Here is a 15,187-nt window from a genome sequence, read left to right on the forward strand (position 1 = left end):
CGAAATGGCCGCACTGGGCTAGTATACTCCCCAGGGAGCTGAGATGGTTTCAGGAATGTTCACAGATGTGTGAGCCCAATGTGCAGGGATAATAATGGCACTTTGAAACGTATGGAAAGCGCATTACAAATGTTGTACTGTGTAATTATTATTATTATATATCTGAGAGACAGGTGATGTAATTTTGTTTTTTCCACAAACCTGACGCTATGTGGGCATTCAAGACCAATGAAACTACACATATGAGGTTTGAATTTCGTTTAGTAACCTAGACACCTAGCAATGGCGGCAAAATGATTTCCAAAATGGGGAGGGGGGGCAGTTGTGAAACCATTGGGCAACAGCCACTAACAGGCAGATCCATGAAGCCCACCCCGTTGTAGGACCTGCAAAAAGTGGGGGCCATTCCGCCCTGCAAAAAATTGAAGGGAGGAGGAGGGACCACTGGCCATTTCCCGCCACCAGTGACAACTAGTCCATCGGCTCAAGAGGAGGGAGTTCTTTAAGTGGGCCCTGAACCCTACTGTGAGACTATTTCTCCTCCCCCTACCCCCCCCAGGTTTTCAGTACTTTTGTTCAGCTGCCATTTAAATTTAACATTTAGAGCTTGGAGAGTACCCTGTACAATTATCCATAATGGAGTGAGAGCATTTTGAAGGCTCGGGTCTGATTCTAAAGAACTGCTAAGCAGAGAAATGCCCTGGCATTGAAAATACTTGCTCAGTAAAGACAGGTTACCAGCTAAAAAACCTGTCTAATACTGCATACATATCCCAACTGGTTCTCAGCTGATGTTTCCCTTGGCACTTCAATTTGCTATTAACCGGTATTTCGCACTGAGAAATCTTGGACGATATCTGGCCCGGTCTCAATGGCTCTTGCTTACTTTCTCGGCAGAAGTCGCGAGAGCTGAACTGGCTGACAGCCAACTCCTGCTTCTGCCAACGCACCCGGTACTCCACGACAAGACTGTTGGGCTTTTTGGGCGGGCCCCAGGACACCACCAGCTGGTTGGAGGAGTTGGCCAGCACCACAAGGTCTGAGGGTGGGCCTGGCTCTGGAAACAGAGGGGGAACATGGGGTCAGATAAACTACCATGTGGTTGAGTATTTGGGGCGGGGGGGGGAACACAGGAAATTCCAAACTGCAAGATTCTGAGTGTTTTCCAGCTTCCATACATGGGAAGGTAAAGAACAAGGAAGATCAGCTGATCGGAGGAATAGTTGCATGCTAGAGGGTAAAAAAGATCTAAAATCTTACAGCGATTGTTTCTTTGTCAGAATATAAATGTTTTTTTTTACCCAGAGGCAATTTTGAAGTTGAAATAAAAACAAATATGAAGCAATCACCCAGACAATCCCAAACTACGCCAATGAAACCAGCAACTATGTGGGGAGGGAGTGCTATAAAATACTGCTATGGTGAAGTAACCAATTACATGTAGACAGGAACTTGTACTTGATGTTCAATGAACTTTACATGCCGCTTGCATCTCGAAATGTTCGTTTCAAGACTGTGCCTGAATTTGGTATTTAAATAACAGGCAAATTTACATCCACCGTCATTTTGACCTGCTAAGGTTTACAGGTTGACTGTTATATAGTAGCCCTTGTCTCCATAGAGACAATTACAGAATGCTAGCAACAGTCTGGTGCCAACATTTGTCTTTGGGAGATATGTATGCTTTGAGGCTGCTCTGACTCTGATTAAAAATCCCAGGCAAATGTGCATCCACTGTCATTTTGTCCTCATAGGTTAAAAAATAAGAACTACAGTAGACCTTGTCTCGCTAGAGAAAACTACATGTATGCCCTATCAACTAGCCATGGTCAGATGTCCACCTACCTTTTTCTTTGGTGGATACGTATTTGATGTCGCTTTGGGCCCCCTCCCCAGTGTTGGCGATCATATAGGACCGCACAAAGATGGCGTACTGCGTCCAGGGTTCCAACCCCACCAGTAAGGTGAAAGGCTCCCCCGGATTCTCGTAGATCGTCTCCCACTGGCTCGTGCCACAAGCATCCTCTCCATCAAAAATTGTCACGTTCTTGAAAGGCCTTGTCAAAAGAAAATCAGAAAAAATGACAAAATAAAATTTACGATGAAACCTGATTCCTAAATTTTCCTGATCACTTGGCGATGGTACCGGTAATATTCGACGATGGGCTTGTCAAAGGTACAGCATTATTTCTGACAAAAAGGCTGACTTTTTAAAACGACAAAATACCCCCCATCACGGTTCCTTAAAAAGTTGGAGATTACAAATTCTGACCCAGGGCGGTCATTTGCTCAATATTTGTAAAAAATCTCTCTCAGCGCCACCGCTGTTTTTGAAAATCTTACACACTGTCACAGAACGATGTTAGTTACCAGACCTGGCAGAAGTGCAACTTACGCTTTTCGGTAGGAAACGATGAACCCCAGCAAGTTGCGCTTGTCACTGATTTTACTGACGTCAAAACCCCATCGGATCATCAGTGTGCTCGCCATTGGCTTGACACTGATGCGTATCTTGTGCATGCTGCCTGCATGCCCAGAAAAACAGAACAGGAAAAGGAGGAATAGCAAAGAAAAATTGAAAGGGCCCACAACAATGTCAATTGGTTTTTCCACGCAATTCTTGAAGATGCATTTGCGCCTCCTATTTGTTTTTAATTTATTTATCTAAATGAATTAAATTTAAATAAATCATTCAAAAAGATGAAAAACTTTCAGCAAAGTTTGCGCTGAAAAACTGCAACATTTTACGCCTTCCAGTTATGTTGTAAATCTGGGGACCTCTACAGAAAGCAGTTCTGTGCACTGATTGGAAGTTACCCCCATTAAAGATGACATAGATAAATGTGTTAAAGAAGCGCTCTTTTGGAAATAACCAGAAGAATGAACAAATTAATATTTTCATACATGAACCCTAAAAGAGCCAGGTTATTTTGGCCCATCTCACAGTGGTGGGGGGGGGACTGATTCCACCCCCCCAAGGACATGGCTGTGCCATGCCCAATCTTTTTTTAAATCTGCCACGCATGTACAGAAACACCTTATTACAAATGTGAAGTTTGTCATGGTCATTTGTTAGTCGTTTGAAATTCATGGCTAACTGCGTGCCTGTACACATGTACTGAGCACCGCAGTGGAAAAAGTATGCATTTTGGGCTGACCCACCTCGGAAATATGTGCGCTGCGCAAGAATGGTACGTTCGAATTTTTGCAAAAATTGTGTCAAAATGACTGCAATGAATTACTCTAAAAATGATTAAAAGCTCAATTCCTGAAAAAAAGAAGCCAAAAAAGAAAATTTCGAACAAACAGAGTCCCAACTTATTCACACTCACATGCTACTTGGTCCCCATTGGTGCCAAAGTTGTTGTTCTTGGGCTGGGTCAGGAAGTTGGCCCGGGACTCAAAAGTGGTGATGTTGGAGACGCAGAGCTTGGGGTTGTTGTGGAAGAAGAGGGAGCCGTTGCTGATGGTGATGTTAGGGTAGTTCTGGATGTCAAAGAGCTGCTGTAGGTTGCGGTTGTCCAGCAGGTAGAAAGAATACAACCTGGAAAAGGGCAAGGACGGTTAAGACGGCTGGGCGCAGCAAGCTCCACTTTACCCACCTGTCCACCTCTGCGATTTAAGTCTGCGGGTCAATTTGGGCATTCAGTCGCTAAATGATTCTGTGGGTTTTTCCTTCAGAGTGTTTGTCGGCGGTTTTTCTCCCACCTCTTAAACTGTCTGCCCCTTATTCTCTCCTCTGCACAAGCTTCTCCTCCCTCCTTCTCAAAGGAAGACCAGATATTGCAGGACGGCACTGGCTTCGTGCCAAATGGAATGGAAAATTTTCAGTCACGCGATTAATTTTGTAACGGTCAGCGTTCAATTTACACATTTTTGCGTACATGAAATTGCCAAGAGAAATACCCAGATTCGGAAATGCATGCCTCCCTAGACATGGCACGCTTCAAATAGCAGCGTCAGGTTCTTATTATTGACCAACAAAGGTTATGATGCTACTAGTTGAAGTTCATTCGAGGTCACCTTGAGTCAGAAATCGGAACACCCATTATACGAGCCCATAGCAAAATGAGCTGCAGCATAGTACATGTGCATGCACACACTTGTACAGTATACGTATGAGAAACAAGTGCCAGCTTGACTATCAAATAGTGCCCTCTTTTTTCTGCAAATAGCGCCCTCTTTTGTTAGGACTCTTATAACTATTCATTCTCCCTTTTTACAGAGATGGGAGAGTTCACATTTGTTTGCAGTCTACAAAACTTGAAAATCAGAACAGTTCTGATTAAATTGGAATGGCTGGCAGGTTTGCATTAAACCAGAAATCACTCAGGCTTAGAGCTCTGGAGTATAAAAAAGGAAAAGAAATTAGGACACAAATGAACACAGACTAAGGATGAGAATCTATGGCTAATTCGCATCATACTAAATGTTCACAGGCAAGGTAAGCACAATAGCCAACGTTACGCTCTTTCGATCTTCAAGTTCTCGCAGGCTGCACTGTATATCAAAAACAGCAACCCCGTGTAAATGTACACAGTGAATGTCTAATGCATGTACCGCAGACATTTACCAACAAATGACATGTGTACTTATCTTCAGGCAAACTTGAAGTTTCAATTCTGACTGGTTGATTTATGGCAACCAACAGTGTGATACATATCTGTGCTGCACGGTCCATGTCAAACCCCGCGTTATGCGTTCTTAATAAAGTCAAGCCACTGCGCTATTTTTACACTAAAAGCACAATACACAACTGCTAAATTCACTGTAAATTCAAAGGTGGCGCATTAGCGCACATCGGCCCTTATAACATCTTTACTGTGCATCAAGTTTGCTCCAAGATAAATTTGTTATCATGCTCGTGCAACACAGAACGTAGTGCCATCTTTGCACGTATATTCGTCCTCTAGGTACATGCACATTGTATATGGGACACAGACGCACTACACTATTCTGTGTACCACTCGTGCTCGTGTGATAACTCATAATGTTTAAACTTCTTCCCATGTACATGTGTAATCAAGTGTTGCAGACAAGTCCATCACAAGTCCCAGTCTCACTGCAGGTCAAAAGCGATTCAAAAAAACAGTAACAGTAAACAGTAACAAAGGCATTCCTTTGTTCTTGTTCACTCTTTTACTTATGACTAATGACTCTTGTGCAAGGACTTGTTGAAAGATCTGTGATGGACCAAACTGCAAAACTGAAGTATTCACACGTGCCTTTTACATATGCACTGTTAATGAAATCAAAGGTTGGCAATGGCCTGTAGGCTTAATTCCAACAGTTTCAGATTACAGATTGACCAAAATCAACTGCAAAACTCCCCCCCCAACAAAGAAAAACTTCAGGGGCAGCCAGTTACTTACCCCCTCCCCCATATTAGAGTTGTAACAAGTCACTAATTTTTGTGGCTTGAGTAGTTGAGTCATTGGGGAGAAAGTCGAGCTGAGTCAAGTATTTAACTTGAGTCAATTCCAGCCACCAATATTTGAATACAAAACGATAAATAAAAACAGGAAGTCAAGTCACTCTGGGTTTCAACATGTGGTCATATGAACCAGCACTGAAAGTCATTGCTATTTCTTTTTCCGCAAAAAAAGTTTGGGACTTCAGTCTTATTAACTTTCACTCGAGTCAGGTCTTCTGACCAGGGACTCGCATTGAGTTGAGTCATTTGCTTGCAGCGACTCGAGTTGAGTCGAGCCATTTACCCGATGGGACTCAAGTCGAGTCCAGTCAACAAATATTGTGACGTGAGTCGGGTCAGTGACTTGAGTTATTACAAGTCACAAATTTGTTTCGAGTACAAACGTTAAAACACCGAGATGCGAAATGATTCAAATCCTTCCTGATTTAGAGTCACCACAGCTCAATGGCCGCTCACCCATTCTCCAGAACGGTTCCACCAATCCGCTTGAGGTGTTTCAGGAAGTTGAGGCTGACCAGGGAGTGGGCCATCCTGATGACGATCTTCTCCGTCACCTCCTCAATCATGCCCAGATTCTTCTCCAGCTCCTTCATGATGTTGGCTTTTTGGGGCAGAAGGGAAAACAACGACAAGGCAAGCTATTAGCGTACATTGTACATGTAGTTGGACAAGACGCATCGTGTCTCCAGGCCCCATCCACTGCAACGGAATTTTACAATGAAGCAATGCCAAGGCTAAGTGAACTTCCATACCACAGTACATGTACCGCATATATGAAGCCGAAGTGTATGGGCTTTCAATCAGGGGTGTGGGTAGCCGCTTACAATTAAAGCTGAAAAATTACAGCTTTCGGGTACTAGTAGCAAAAAGCTGAAATGCAAAAAAAAGGTCCATACTTTTGTATAGACCAGGTGTACAAAAAAGCTGAAATACATGTACAGGGGCAATATCTAAACAAAGAAAGCTGAATTCTCACACCCCTGTTCAATGAAATATGAAAAAGTGGACATGGGCAAATTCCCCCCAAGTGAAAATACAAATATTACACTTTTGTTGATTTACAAGGAGCCCATACTTATTGTATGGAGTGAGTCCATGCAGAATCATCATGTGCACTGCAGTATTAAAGGTGAGAGCTTTCCTGGCTAGACTGGTTTCTATTGTCTCCTTCCCTAGTCTTGAATGTAGAATGAGACTGGGCACCTGCCTACGTGTACTGCAGCTCTCCATACATGTACCGGTATATGGGAAAAACACACACACGCCAATGCTTCCCAAATGTAAATGTGAAAATATATGTTGCATGATGTAAAGGATTATTTCTGTGGTGATAACACACACGTACCGGGGTGCATGTAAGCTCTAAACGTCCAAGTATGCGTATTACAACTATACATGCAGCACTCAGGTGCACCCGAGTCCATTCACACGTCTTTTGCCCAATCCCGCATCAAGCTCAGTGTTTTAAGTGTTGTAACCAAGCCAATCGGTTGATCATGATCATTTTTTGATCACGTAATTTCCTCTGTCACAAGACAATTTTCCACAAATTTCCTTTTTCTCGATCCCGGTTACAAGTCACTGTTTCTCCCGTGTCAAGCCAAAAGCCACTGCTCATTTCTTCAAGTCACTTTCTTTGCAACACTGAGTATGTGATATACCATGTTTTGCTCGGCACAGGTGTAGGTATGACTTGTGTTCCTCATTTCCTGCCCCAAAATACGCTGATACCTCCAATAGCCTAACACCACTACAATGAAAATAAACAGGTTTGCTCTAAAACCATGGATGTTAGGATTTGGTGGCATATTACAGATGCATTTTTGTTCCCTGTGTTTAACTCAACATGAGTTGATCATGTCCTGTAAAATTAATTCCGGCCGCAAAGTCACCGTGTTCAAAAAACCTGCGCCTCGAGAGGGAATAACTGCAGACAACAGCGATGTTAATTCCTCAATGATCCTCCCGGAAAGACCATCCCCAGCATTCCTGCACGACTCCTTCTTTTCAGTCACAGATTGAAGGTTGCTTAGAATAAGAATCTGACCGATGTGGTTACGGGTGTGAAAATCTTACGACTTAAAAATTACAACTGGGTGCATGTACGACCTTAAACTCAAGTCTTCATACTTGAAAAAATTTATTTGGGGGGGATCAGGGATGATCCCATTTTTTTTTTTTAATTTTTCTTCTACAACTGCTGTAACTGTCCTTTTTTCAAGTCACTGTGATACGATCTACTTGTGTACAAACACGGAACCCACAAACCACTCATCATCATGGCTTGGCCAAAACAGGAGGGGGAAAATAAAAAAATAAAAAAATGATACACTTGCACATTCCAGTCAACCACACACAGCTATCCTAGAACCTTGCTCCACAAATTTTACAAATTAGTCCACATGTTGCCCCGGTGCCCAGCTCCCTGCAGAGGACCGCATTATTCCCTCTCCTCAGTGGGAGAGCCTCTCCACAATTCAATTGCTTTGAGGTGTCTGGGGGATGGATTTAGACCTTAAAGCCGTGCCTGCCCAACTCCCCAATTTTCTTCCTCATCTCTTCCTCTTCACTAATGAGGTGTAGGACTCGGCAGTCGGGCCCTGGTTTCTTTATCAAGCCCTCGGAAATTGATGATTGAGAAGCCATCTTTCCTTGCCCGAACACATGCAGTTTCAATGCAGTTTCCGGGAAGGCCAATGACTACTGTCACTTCTTTAACGAGGCCCACAGAAGGTTGTGATATCTATCCAAATTGTTACAAAGTAATTGGTTTCCCCAGGTACAACCCTGATATTTTGATACCCTTAATTTCCTTTGTCATTGAAGATTTATCATGAAAGTAAACAGCAATAAGCCAAAGAGAAACTCTTTCTCAAAAAATGTTTTCATCAATGAGCAAAGTTTGGGTTCACAATTTGACCAGAGAAAAGGATAATGTCTTCCCTGAATGACATCACAGTAACAGCGCCCTCGGTAGTCCAGAATGGCATTGACAAATCAACTCTTCAAACAGTTCACAGCCTGAAAATGAGTACCGGTATATACAGATGCACAAAATGTATGTCTAAGAAAAAAAATCTCAGCATGGATGCATCCTTTCATGTTTTCGCTCAATGCTCATGTAAAGGTACTTTGCCCCCGTTGCTTCAAATTCTCTTCAAAATGATGCATCACAGCTCTGAAAAGAAGGATGCAAGCCCCTCACTTTTTGAAGCTGCACAGAAACCAAAGCAACCTGTTATCTAATCAGTCTCCCACTGAAGCTGCCAATAAAGGCCAGTGGACCCTTTGAAGGTCTACCCCCTTCCATGAGTTCACCCCTCCTTTGGTGATGGGAGTTTTCCTCCCCTCCCCTCCGCCCAAGGTTTTATACCCCCTCTGGATGAAGCAGCCAAGGTGAGTCATGGAACTTGGGAGAACCTGGGCCCGTGGGTGAATGACACCTCTTGGGAGGGCTGGCTGATGTAGGGGTCCCTAGGCTGGACTGGATACCTCCTCGGGGGGGGGGGGGTCAGCTAATTGTGGCTGTACTTTTGGGGCTGGAATGCCAGAACTTTCACAACAAAACAAAACCAGAAAAAAAAAAACCTAGGCGGCTTTGCTGGAATGGGACCTGATCATGCCGGGCAAGTCTGTTTGTTTATGCCCAGTCTGTCAATCTGGATGCCACATTGTGGGACTTTGAATACTTCTCAAAGCTGGAATCGTGCTGGAAAAAAAACATCAAATGGGTGTCTGTCAGCAGAAGATGGAGAGATCACACCGACGTTCTAAATTAACACTGTCAGCTAGTTTGGATCAATCTGTTGGACTAGCCCAAAAGCCAGACGCTACTCTGCTATTGCACAATATCATCCAGTTTTGGGATCACAATTTCTTCAACATGTAGTGCTAGCTGATTGTTAGCCAATGCACTGCCAACGGAGATCACCAAACACGACAATTTGTTGTTGGCAACCTCGTGTGGTCACCGACAGAAAGGCATTTTTATGTACAGACACAGCCATTTAGGAACATCCTTGTATGCCATCGGCTCGACCATGTTTAAATGTATTCATTGTTCCACGCTTAATGTCTTCATTTTGCAGCACATTTGAACATATCTATATGGAATTTGTGCTTTATAAATGAATCAATTATTAATTATTAATATTATCCTGTCCCAACCTTCGTCACGGTGATACTGACAACAAGCAACCTCAGAGGTGGCATGAGGCCCCAATCCAGTAAAATCTTGACCAACCTCCTGTTGGGTTTGGAGTGAACTCAGAGCGTTGGGGCTCAGAAATGCCACAAATCATCTCAATTTTGATAGATTAATTCACAGCCCTTTGTTTTTAAATGAGACACAGTTTGATGCCATTCAACTTTCCGGCAAAATTTTGAAAATAATACAAGTGTCGGGAAAGCCATTTACCAAATAGAAAAATGCATCTATCCTGAGACTTATTACAAAAACTTTGGATATGCAGAAATATCTGAACAAATCTCAAATCCTGCCCTGGAAAGCGAGGCTACTTACTTCCACTCCGGATGCCGATTTCCAAGGATCCGTTGATGATGGTACAGCCAGCCAAGTTGGCTGCATCCCCGACAGAGTTGACTACCATACGGCCTTCACAAACTAATAGGATAATCAAAATACCATGACAAAACAAAAAGGAAAAAACTTAGCAAACAGTCAGAAGAAGGAATACGATTACTCAAAAAAAAATCAGAAAAATGAATTCCAACAAATTCATAACCTCCTTAACATGCTTAACAGCAATGGGAGCAGCATGGCACATACATGTACATGTGAGATACTATAGCTCTCTATAGTTCATATGTAAACGATGGTGTTACAATGAGGCATCAACATGGATGTACACACTTTCCAAAATATTTTGTACAAACTTTTATTGTACCAAAGAGTACAGCACACCAAGGGAACATACATGTACATTGTGTAGAATGTGTCCATGTCCCCGGTAGTCAGCATATTGTCCTCAGCGGTAAGTGCTTGTTGTCAGTTTATGGGACTTTGGGAGCAGTAAATGTACACATTCTATTCTCACAACCACTGTGTTCAAAATTAAACCGGAATGCAAGGAACAGTTTGAGGCACAAGTGCAAGATTTGGGGTCAGCACTAACTATTCAGGACCTTGAGTAATAGGACCAGAAAGTAGGAAGAAGTACCCCCAACACTACCAGGTGAGTGTCCGGATCGTTGGCCCTAGCAGTCATCAATCCTCCATTGTCAAGATGATCTTTATACACACCCTAGGGTGTTAGGGCTAATGTGACCTTGTTGCAACTTAAACGCCACCAACTTCAACGTGGTGCAGTAATGGATCCATTGGACCCATAAGCGGCGTTATTCGCTAATGGACGCACGTCATCCACGGAGCACGTGCGCAGATGATGCAGTCATTAACAAACTGGATGGGAAGTTCTCATTCAAGCCGCTTTCAGTCTTGTACATGCAGAATTGATTTTTTTCTGGAGCCAGTTTTGGTTAACGCCACCCATGCGTTGGCCTTTGAGCTTGATTCAGTCATGTACATCAGCAAACCTTTGTCATTTCATGCTAATGGCTTCAGAATATTGTCTCAATAGACAAGGTCAACAACGGATACTGTATAAGGCTTTAAGAAATTGATGCACTTTCGAGCAAGGACCATTTGTCAACTACCGGTCAACTTTCCCTGGTACACAAAAGATATCCTGGGTCCCAGGCACAATTACTGGTAGTTGGCAAATGGTTGGTGCTCGAAATCGCCTACTTACATGTACCCTGGCATATAAGGACAGCAAATCGCAACAGCGGGTAGCAATGTAAGGACATCTGAAACGAACCAATGGGCACTATACATGCGCCTCCTTCAGTGGCAAGTCCCCCCCCCAACCTGACCACAGACACACACGTCCCTCCTCCATACCTTTCGGGCAGGGGCCGTCACACGGTTGACAGTAGCGTGCATTGGTGATGTTGGTGATGAAGCTGGTGGGGCATTCCTCGATGCACTGACCATTGTGTAGTTTCCAGTGCTGTGGGCACTGGGCTGCGTGGATGCATCGGTGGGTTTTGTACTGGACGGACGGAACAGTTCAAAATCACAACAATGTGGTTACGGTTTGTGCAACACTCGCTATGTACCGGTAGAGTACCCCGACACTCTCTGACCACCTTCCCATTTCATACGACAAATTTCACCTGACTCACCGGCATTTGGTATATTCAACAGTGCGACCGTTTAAGGTGCCCATTAAATATAATGTAGGCACAGTCACGGCTCCTCACATTCGTGCTTTTATGCCAAGCAGGCATAGTAAACTAACGACATGCACACAAAGGGGATTTATCCGGGTGTTGTACACTGTACATGTACAACACAACAGAGAGAGTATTTCTTGGACTGAATGAAGGACTGCATGTTCCTTTCCACTCGGCACTGCCTCGTGAAAGAGAACATCCGTCACTTCATGAAATTGCTTCTACCGCTGGACAACAGAACATTCATTATTTGTAATAACACTAAGCTATTAAGTAGCACCTCAAATAAATCTTTCTGGACCACTTGCTGACTGTACTATTTGGAATGGGCTCTGCGCTCAGCATTACCAGAATGTATTTTTAGGCCAACTATCTTGACGTTGTTTTGAAATGATGAGATCCCAGAGCCACTTTCCATAGCCAAGCAGGCCATCATAAATGCTCACTCGCGGGAGTTACAGGTGTACGTGTACATGTACAGGTGTTTGTGTAGGAGTTAGGCACTTCTCCCTGCAGCTTCATTTTTGCAGAGCTCTGTGGCCCTGCACAGAGCAACATTTACTTCAATATGGCCACTGTGACTCAACTACATGTACCATAGTTGCAGGGACAAACATACGATATTTCACCGACTCGGTACTTCGTGGGGACTGCAGATGTTATGGGGACAGACACATGTCCCTTCAACTCAGTCCTAGTTTGCCTAACAAATGAAACCGTCCCCTTAACGCGATGAAGGTTTACCCACACACGTAGTTGTGGGGAGTACACACGTGTTGATAAAGGGGACCAAAAACGTTATTGGGACAACCAAACAATTTGGTCTTGACTTTCCTGGAAGAAAAACTGTTCCCTGAATATGATGAAAGGGTATCGGTACCGCGTACACGTGCGCTCTGTGTTTAATAAAGACTGATATAAAATTGTGGGCTTACATGTCACCCAATGTGACAAGGTTACATACACATACATGTTCACATGATGATCGACGATAGTCATGTTCATCAACTTGTATAAATTGAAGTTGTTTAACCCTGACAGTCCTCAATCATCCAACAGGTGAAGGACTGGGGACTGTTAGGGTAACAGGAAAAACAGATTGTAGCAGAGGTCGCAGAAGCTGGAATAACCCCGAATATGATCTGTGCATTCAATTACTTCCCTTGCGCCTACCCCTGTTGTCGTCATTGGTTTAGACTGGCACCCGCAAGAGTGATAAATTGACAGTTTTGGATTGAATTCCAAGCCCCCTGACCTGGTCAAGAGGCCATACATCAATTAAATTTGCAAAATGAATTCAAAAGGTTGAGAGCAATAGACAAGGAAAAAAAACCACACAAATGGTCTTTTGGGCTAGTTACAACTGTGTCAATCACTTTCCTTTGCACCGTTTGACTATGCTGCCATAGTTTTGTATTGCGCGACGGGAATTGACCAGGTGACCAAGTAACCAGTCCAGCAGGTCGTTTACTTGGGTTGGGCCAGAGTAAATGCCAGAAGTCGTGTGAGTGTCAACTTGAAAGCAGACGGGGCTTCCAAGAGTAAAGTGTGCGGGAAACAGTTGAATGCAATGAATGTAAAATTGTGTAAAGAGGGCCGAGGAGATCCTGCTTCTCCCCACACCAGACGGTAATTTTTCAAGGTACATGTATCATAGTGTCTGCAGGATCCTTTACCTCGTATGTATATGCAGGGCAGGTGTTGATACACTCTCCGTTGTAGGCCAGCTTGCGGCAGGCTATGCAGTCCCGGTTGGTGGGACCGCTGCATCCCCCGACACACGAGTCGTGACAGCACCTCATTCCATTGCAGGCGGACAAACACGTGGGCGGGCAAACTGGAACACAGGCAAAGACAAAACAGTTCAGCATATTCTGCTTGCGTTTTAAAGCTTGTGTCAGCCAGTCAATCAATCAAGCAAGCAATTTTGAAAAATACATCTGCACCAGTGGAGGATCCTGGTTGGGGGGGGGGGGAATGGGATACTTTTTTTTTCTGAAAACAACCGTCGACATTTTGTCACCTGTAAAAGAATCCTCAACCCCCAACTCAACAAAAAGGAAAAGTGTCCAATTTATGAAATACTAGCACGTTTCATTCCTAACTAAACAAAACCCCACTTTTTAAAAAAAGGCAAGAAGTTGAAGGAAAGCATATGCCACTGATCTGCACACCACTATTAAGCGAAATGTACTTGTACACACTGGAGTTAATAAAACTCTCCTGCCGCTAGAGAGCTCCAAACAGGCGAAGTACGCATCACACTGTGGCAAAGGGCTGATACTGAGTAATTCCATTATGTAGCAATCGATCACGACTCCAAATCATCGTACCTCATCCAACCTTTTCACAAACCAATCAACACCCTCTTCTAGTCACTGTGCATGTATGGGATGCTGTGATCAGTCAGTGAATTCCTTCATTTTGTTGATTCAAAGCGCTCTCTTTGGAAGGCCAGATACGGACCTTTTGGGAAACATGGTAAATGTAATGTACTGTACATGTATATGCAAATGTACATGTACGTCTGCACAAAGCAACAGGTTGGCTTACAAGTTTATACCACTAAAGAGTCACGTTTAAAGACAGTCAAAAACTCAAAGTGTTCAGTATGGAATCTGTTAAAATATAGAGTGGAATTTGTTCAAATATAGAGGCTGTTGACATTTAACAAAAAGGTTGTTATGGATGGGCACTTTCCCTGGTAAGCCATTTTTTCTATATATGGCAATAGTCATATACCATTTTCCCTAAGGCAAATACAATGTACTATTTTAGTACAGGTAGTTATGAATATATTTGTCCGTTGCATCAAGAAATGACGTACATGTACATATACTATGGATAGTGGTGCCAGAAACTGACGCATGAGTATCGTGTGTGCAAAGGGTACGTCACTTTGTGGTACAACTGTCAATGTGTATCGGAAAAGACAGGAGAAAATCCCCATGTGGATTTCCTTGATGCAGCAGTGAACGCAGGATCCTTTTGTTACCGGTACATGTGAGTAATTCCAGAAATTAGGGGTCCAAAAGTGGGACATTTTCCCGTCCCTGTTACCGTACATGTACATCCGACCTTTGTCATTTGACATGGAAATATCACCGGCATGGATTTCAACCTATTACAATTTGTTTGGCAGGTAATTTGCATTAATTCATCACTCGTGGAAATTAGGAAATGTGTTCTGAACTTTCACAAAATCATGTCTCAGATGTGACAGGGACACGCACAAAAAAATTGGATCCCTAATTTCTGGAATTACCCATGTAGAATAGAAGTACAATAATGCATCCCATCCTTAAGATGGGATAAGATGGTTACAAAACCACACACATATTTATCATGATATTACATGTATGCTGGCAGTTCTTCCCATTTGTCCATAGCTTCGTTCTAAAGATAGTAACAGACCCTAGCCCTTCCCCATGATTTGAATTCAAATAAATCAGTGAAATCAAATATTCACTCAAATCAATCATTTTTCTTTTCTCA

General features: G+C 43.3%; 1 protein-coding gene across 3 annotated transcripts in view; it reads right to left on the reverse strand.

The window, feature by feature from the left end:
* LOC110990313 (insulin-like peptide receptor) overlaps window positions 1-15,187 on the reverse strand; it is a 124,255-nt gene that overhangs the window by 27,062 nt on the left and 82,006 nt on the right. For all 3 annotated transcript variants that reach the window (XM_022255238.2, XM_022255237.2, XM_087137501.1), the window contains 8 exons: window positions 13,369-13,529; window positions 11,358-11,508; window positions 9,957-10,058; window positions 5,891-6,035; window positions 3,333-3,544; window positions 2,396-2,525; window positions 1,846-2,057; window positions 887-1,057 (listed from right to left, as the gene is read on the reverse strand). In XM_022255238.2, coding sequence (XP_022110930.2) covers window positions 887-1,057; window positions 1,846-2,057; window positions 2,396-2,525; window positions 3,333-3,544; window positions 5,891-6,035; window positions 9,957-10,058; window positions 11,358-11,508; window positions 13,369-13,529 — 1,284 coding nt within the window. The remainder of the gene's footprint in view (window positions 1-886; window positions 1,058-1,845; window positions 2,058-2,395; window positions 2,526-3,332; window positions 3,545-5,890; window positions 6,036-9,956; window positions 10,059-11,357; window positions 11,509-13,368; window positions 13,530-15,187) is intronic.

Source organism: Acanthaster planci, linkage group LG05 (assembly GCF_054643075.1).
Source record: "Acanthaster planci isolate LZ-2023a linkage group LG05, COTS_SCS, whole genome shotgun sequence".
NCBI classification, from domain to species: domain Eukaryota; kingdom Metazoa; phylum Echinodermata; class Asteroidea; order Valvatida; family Acanthasteridae; genus Acanthaster; species Acanthaster planci.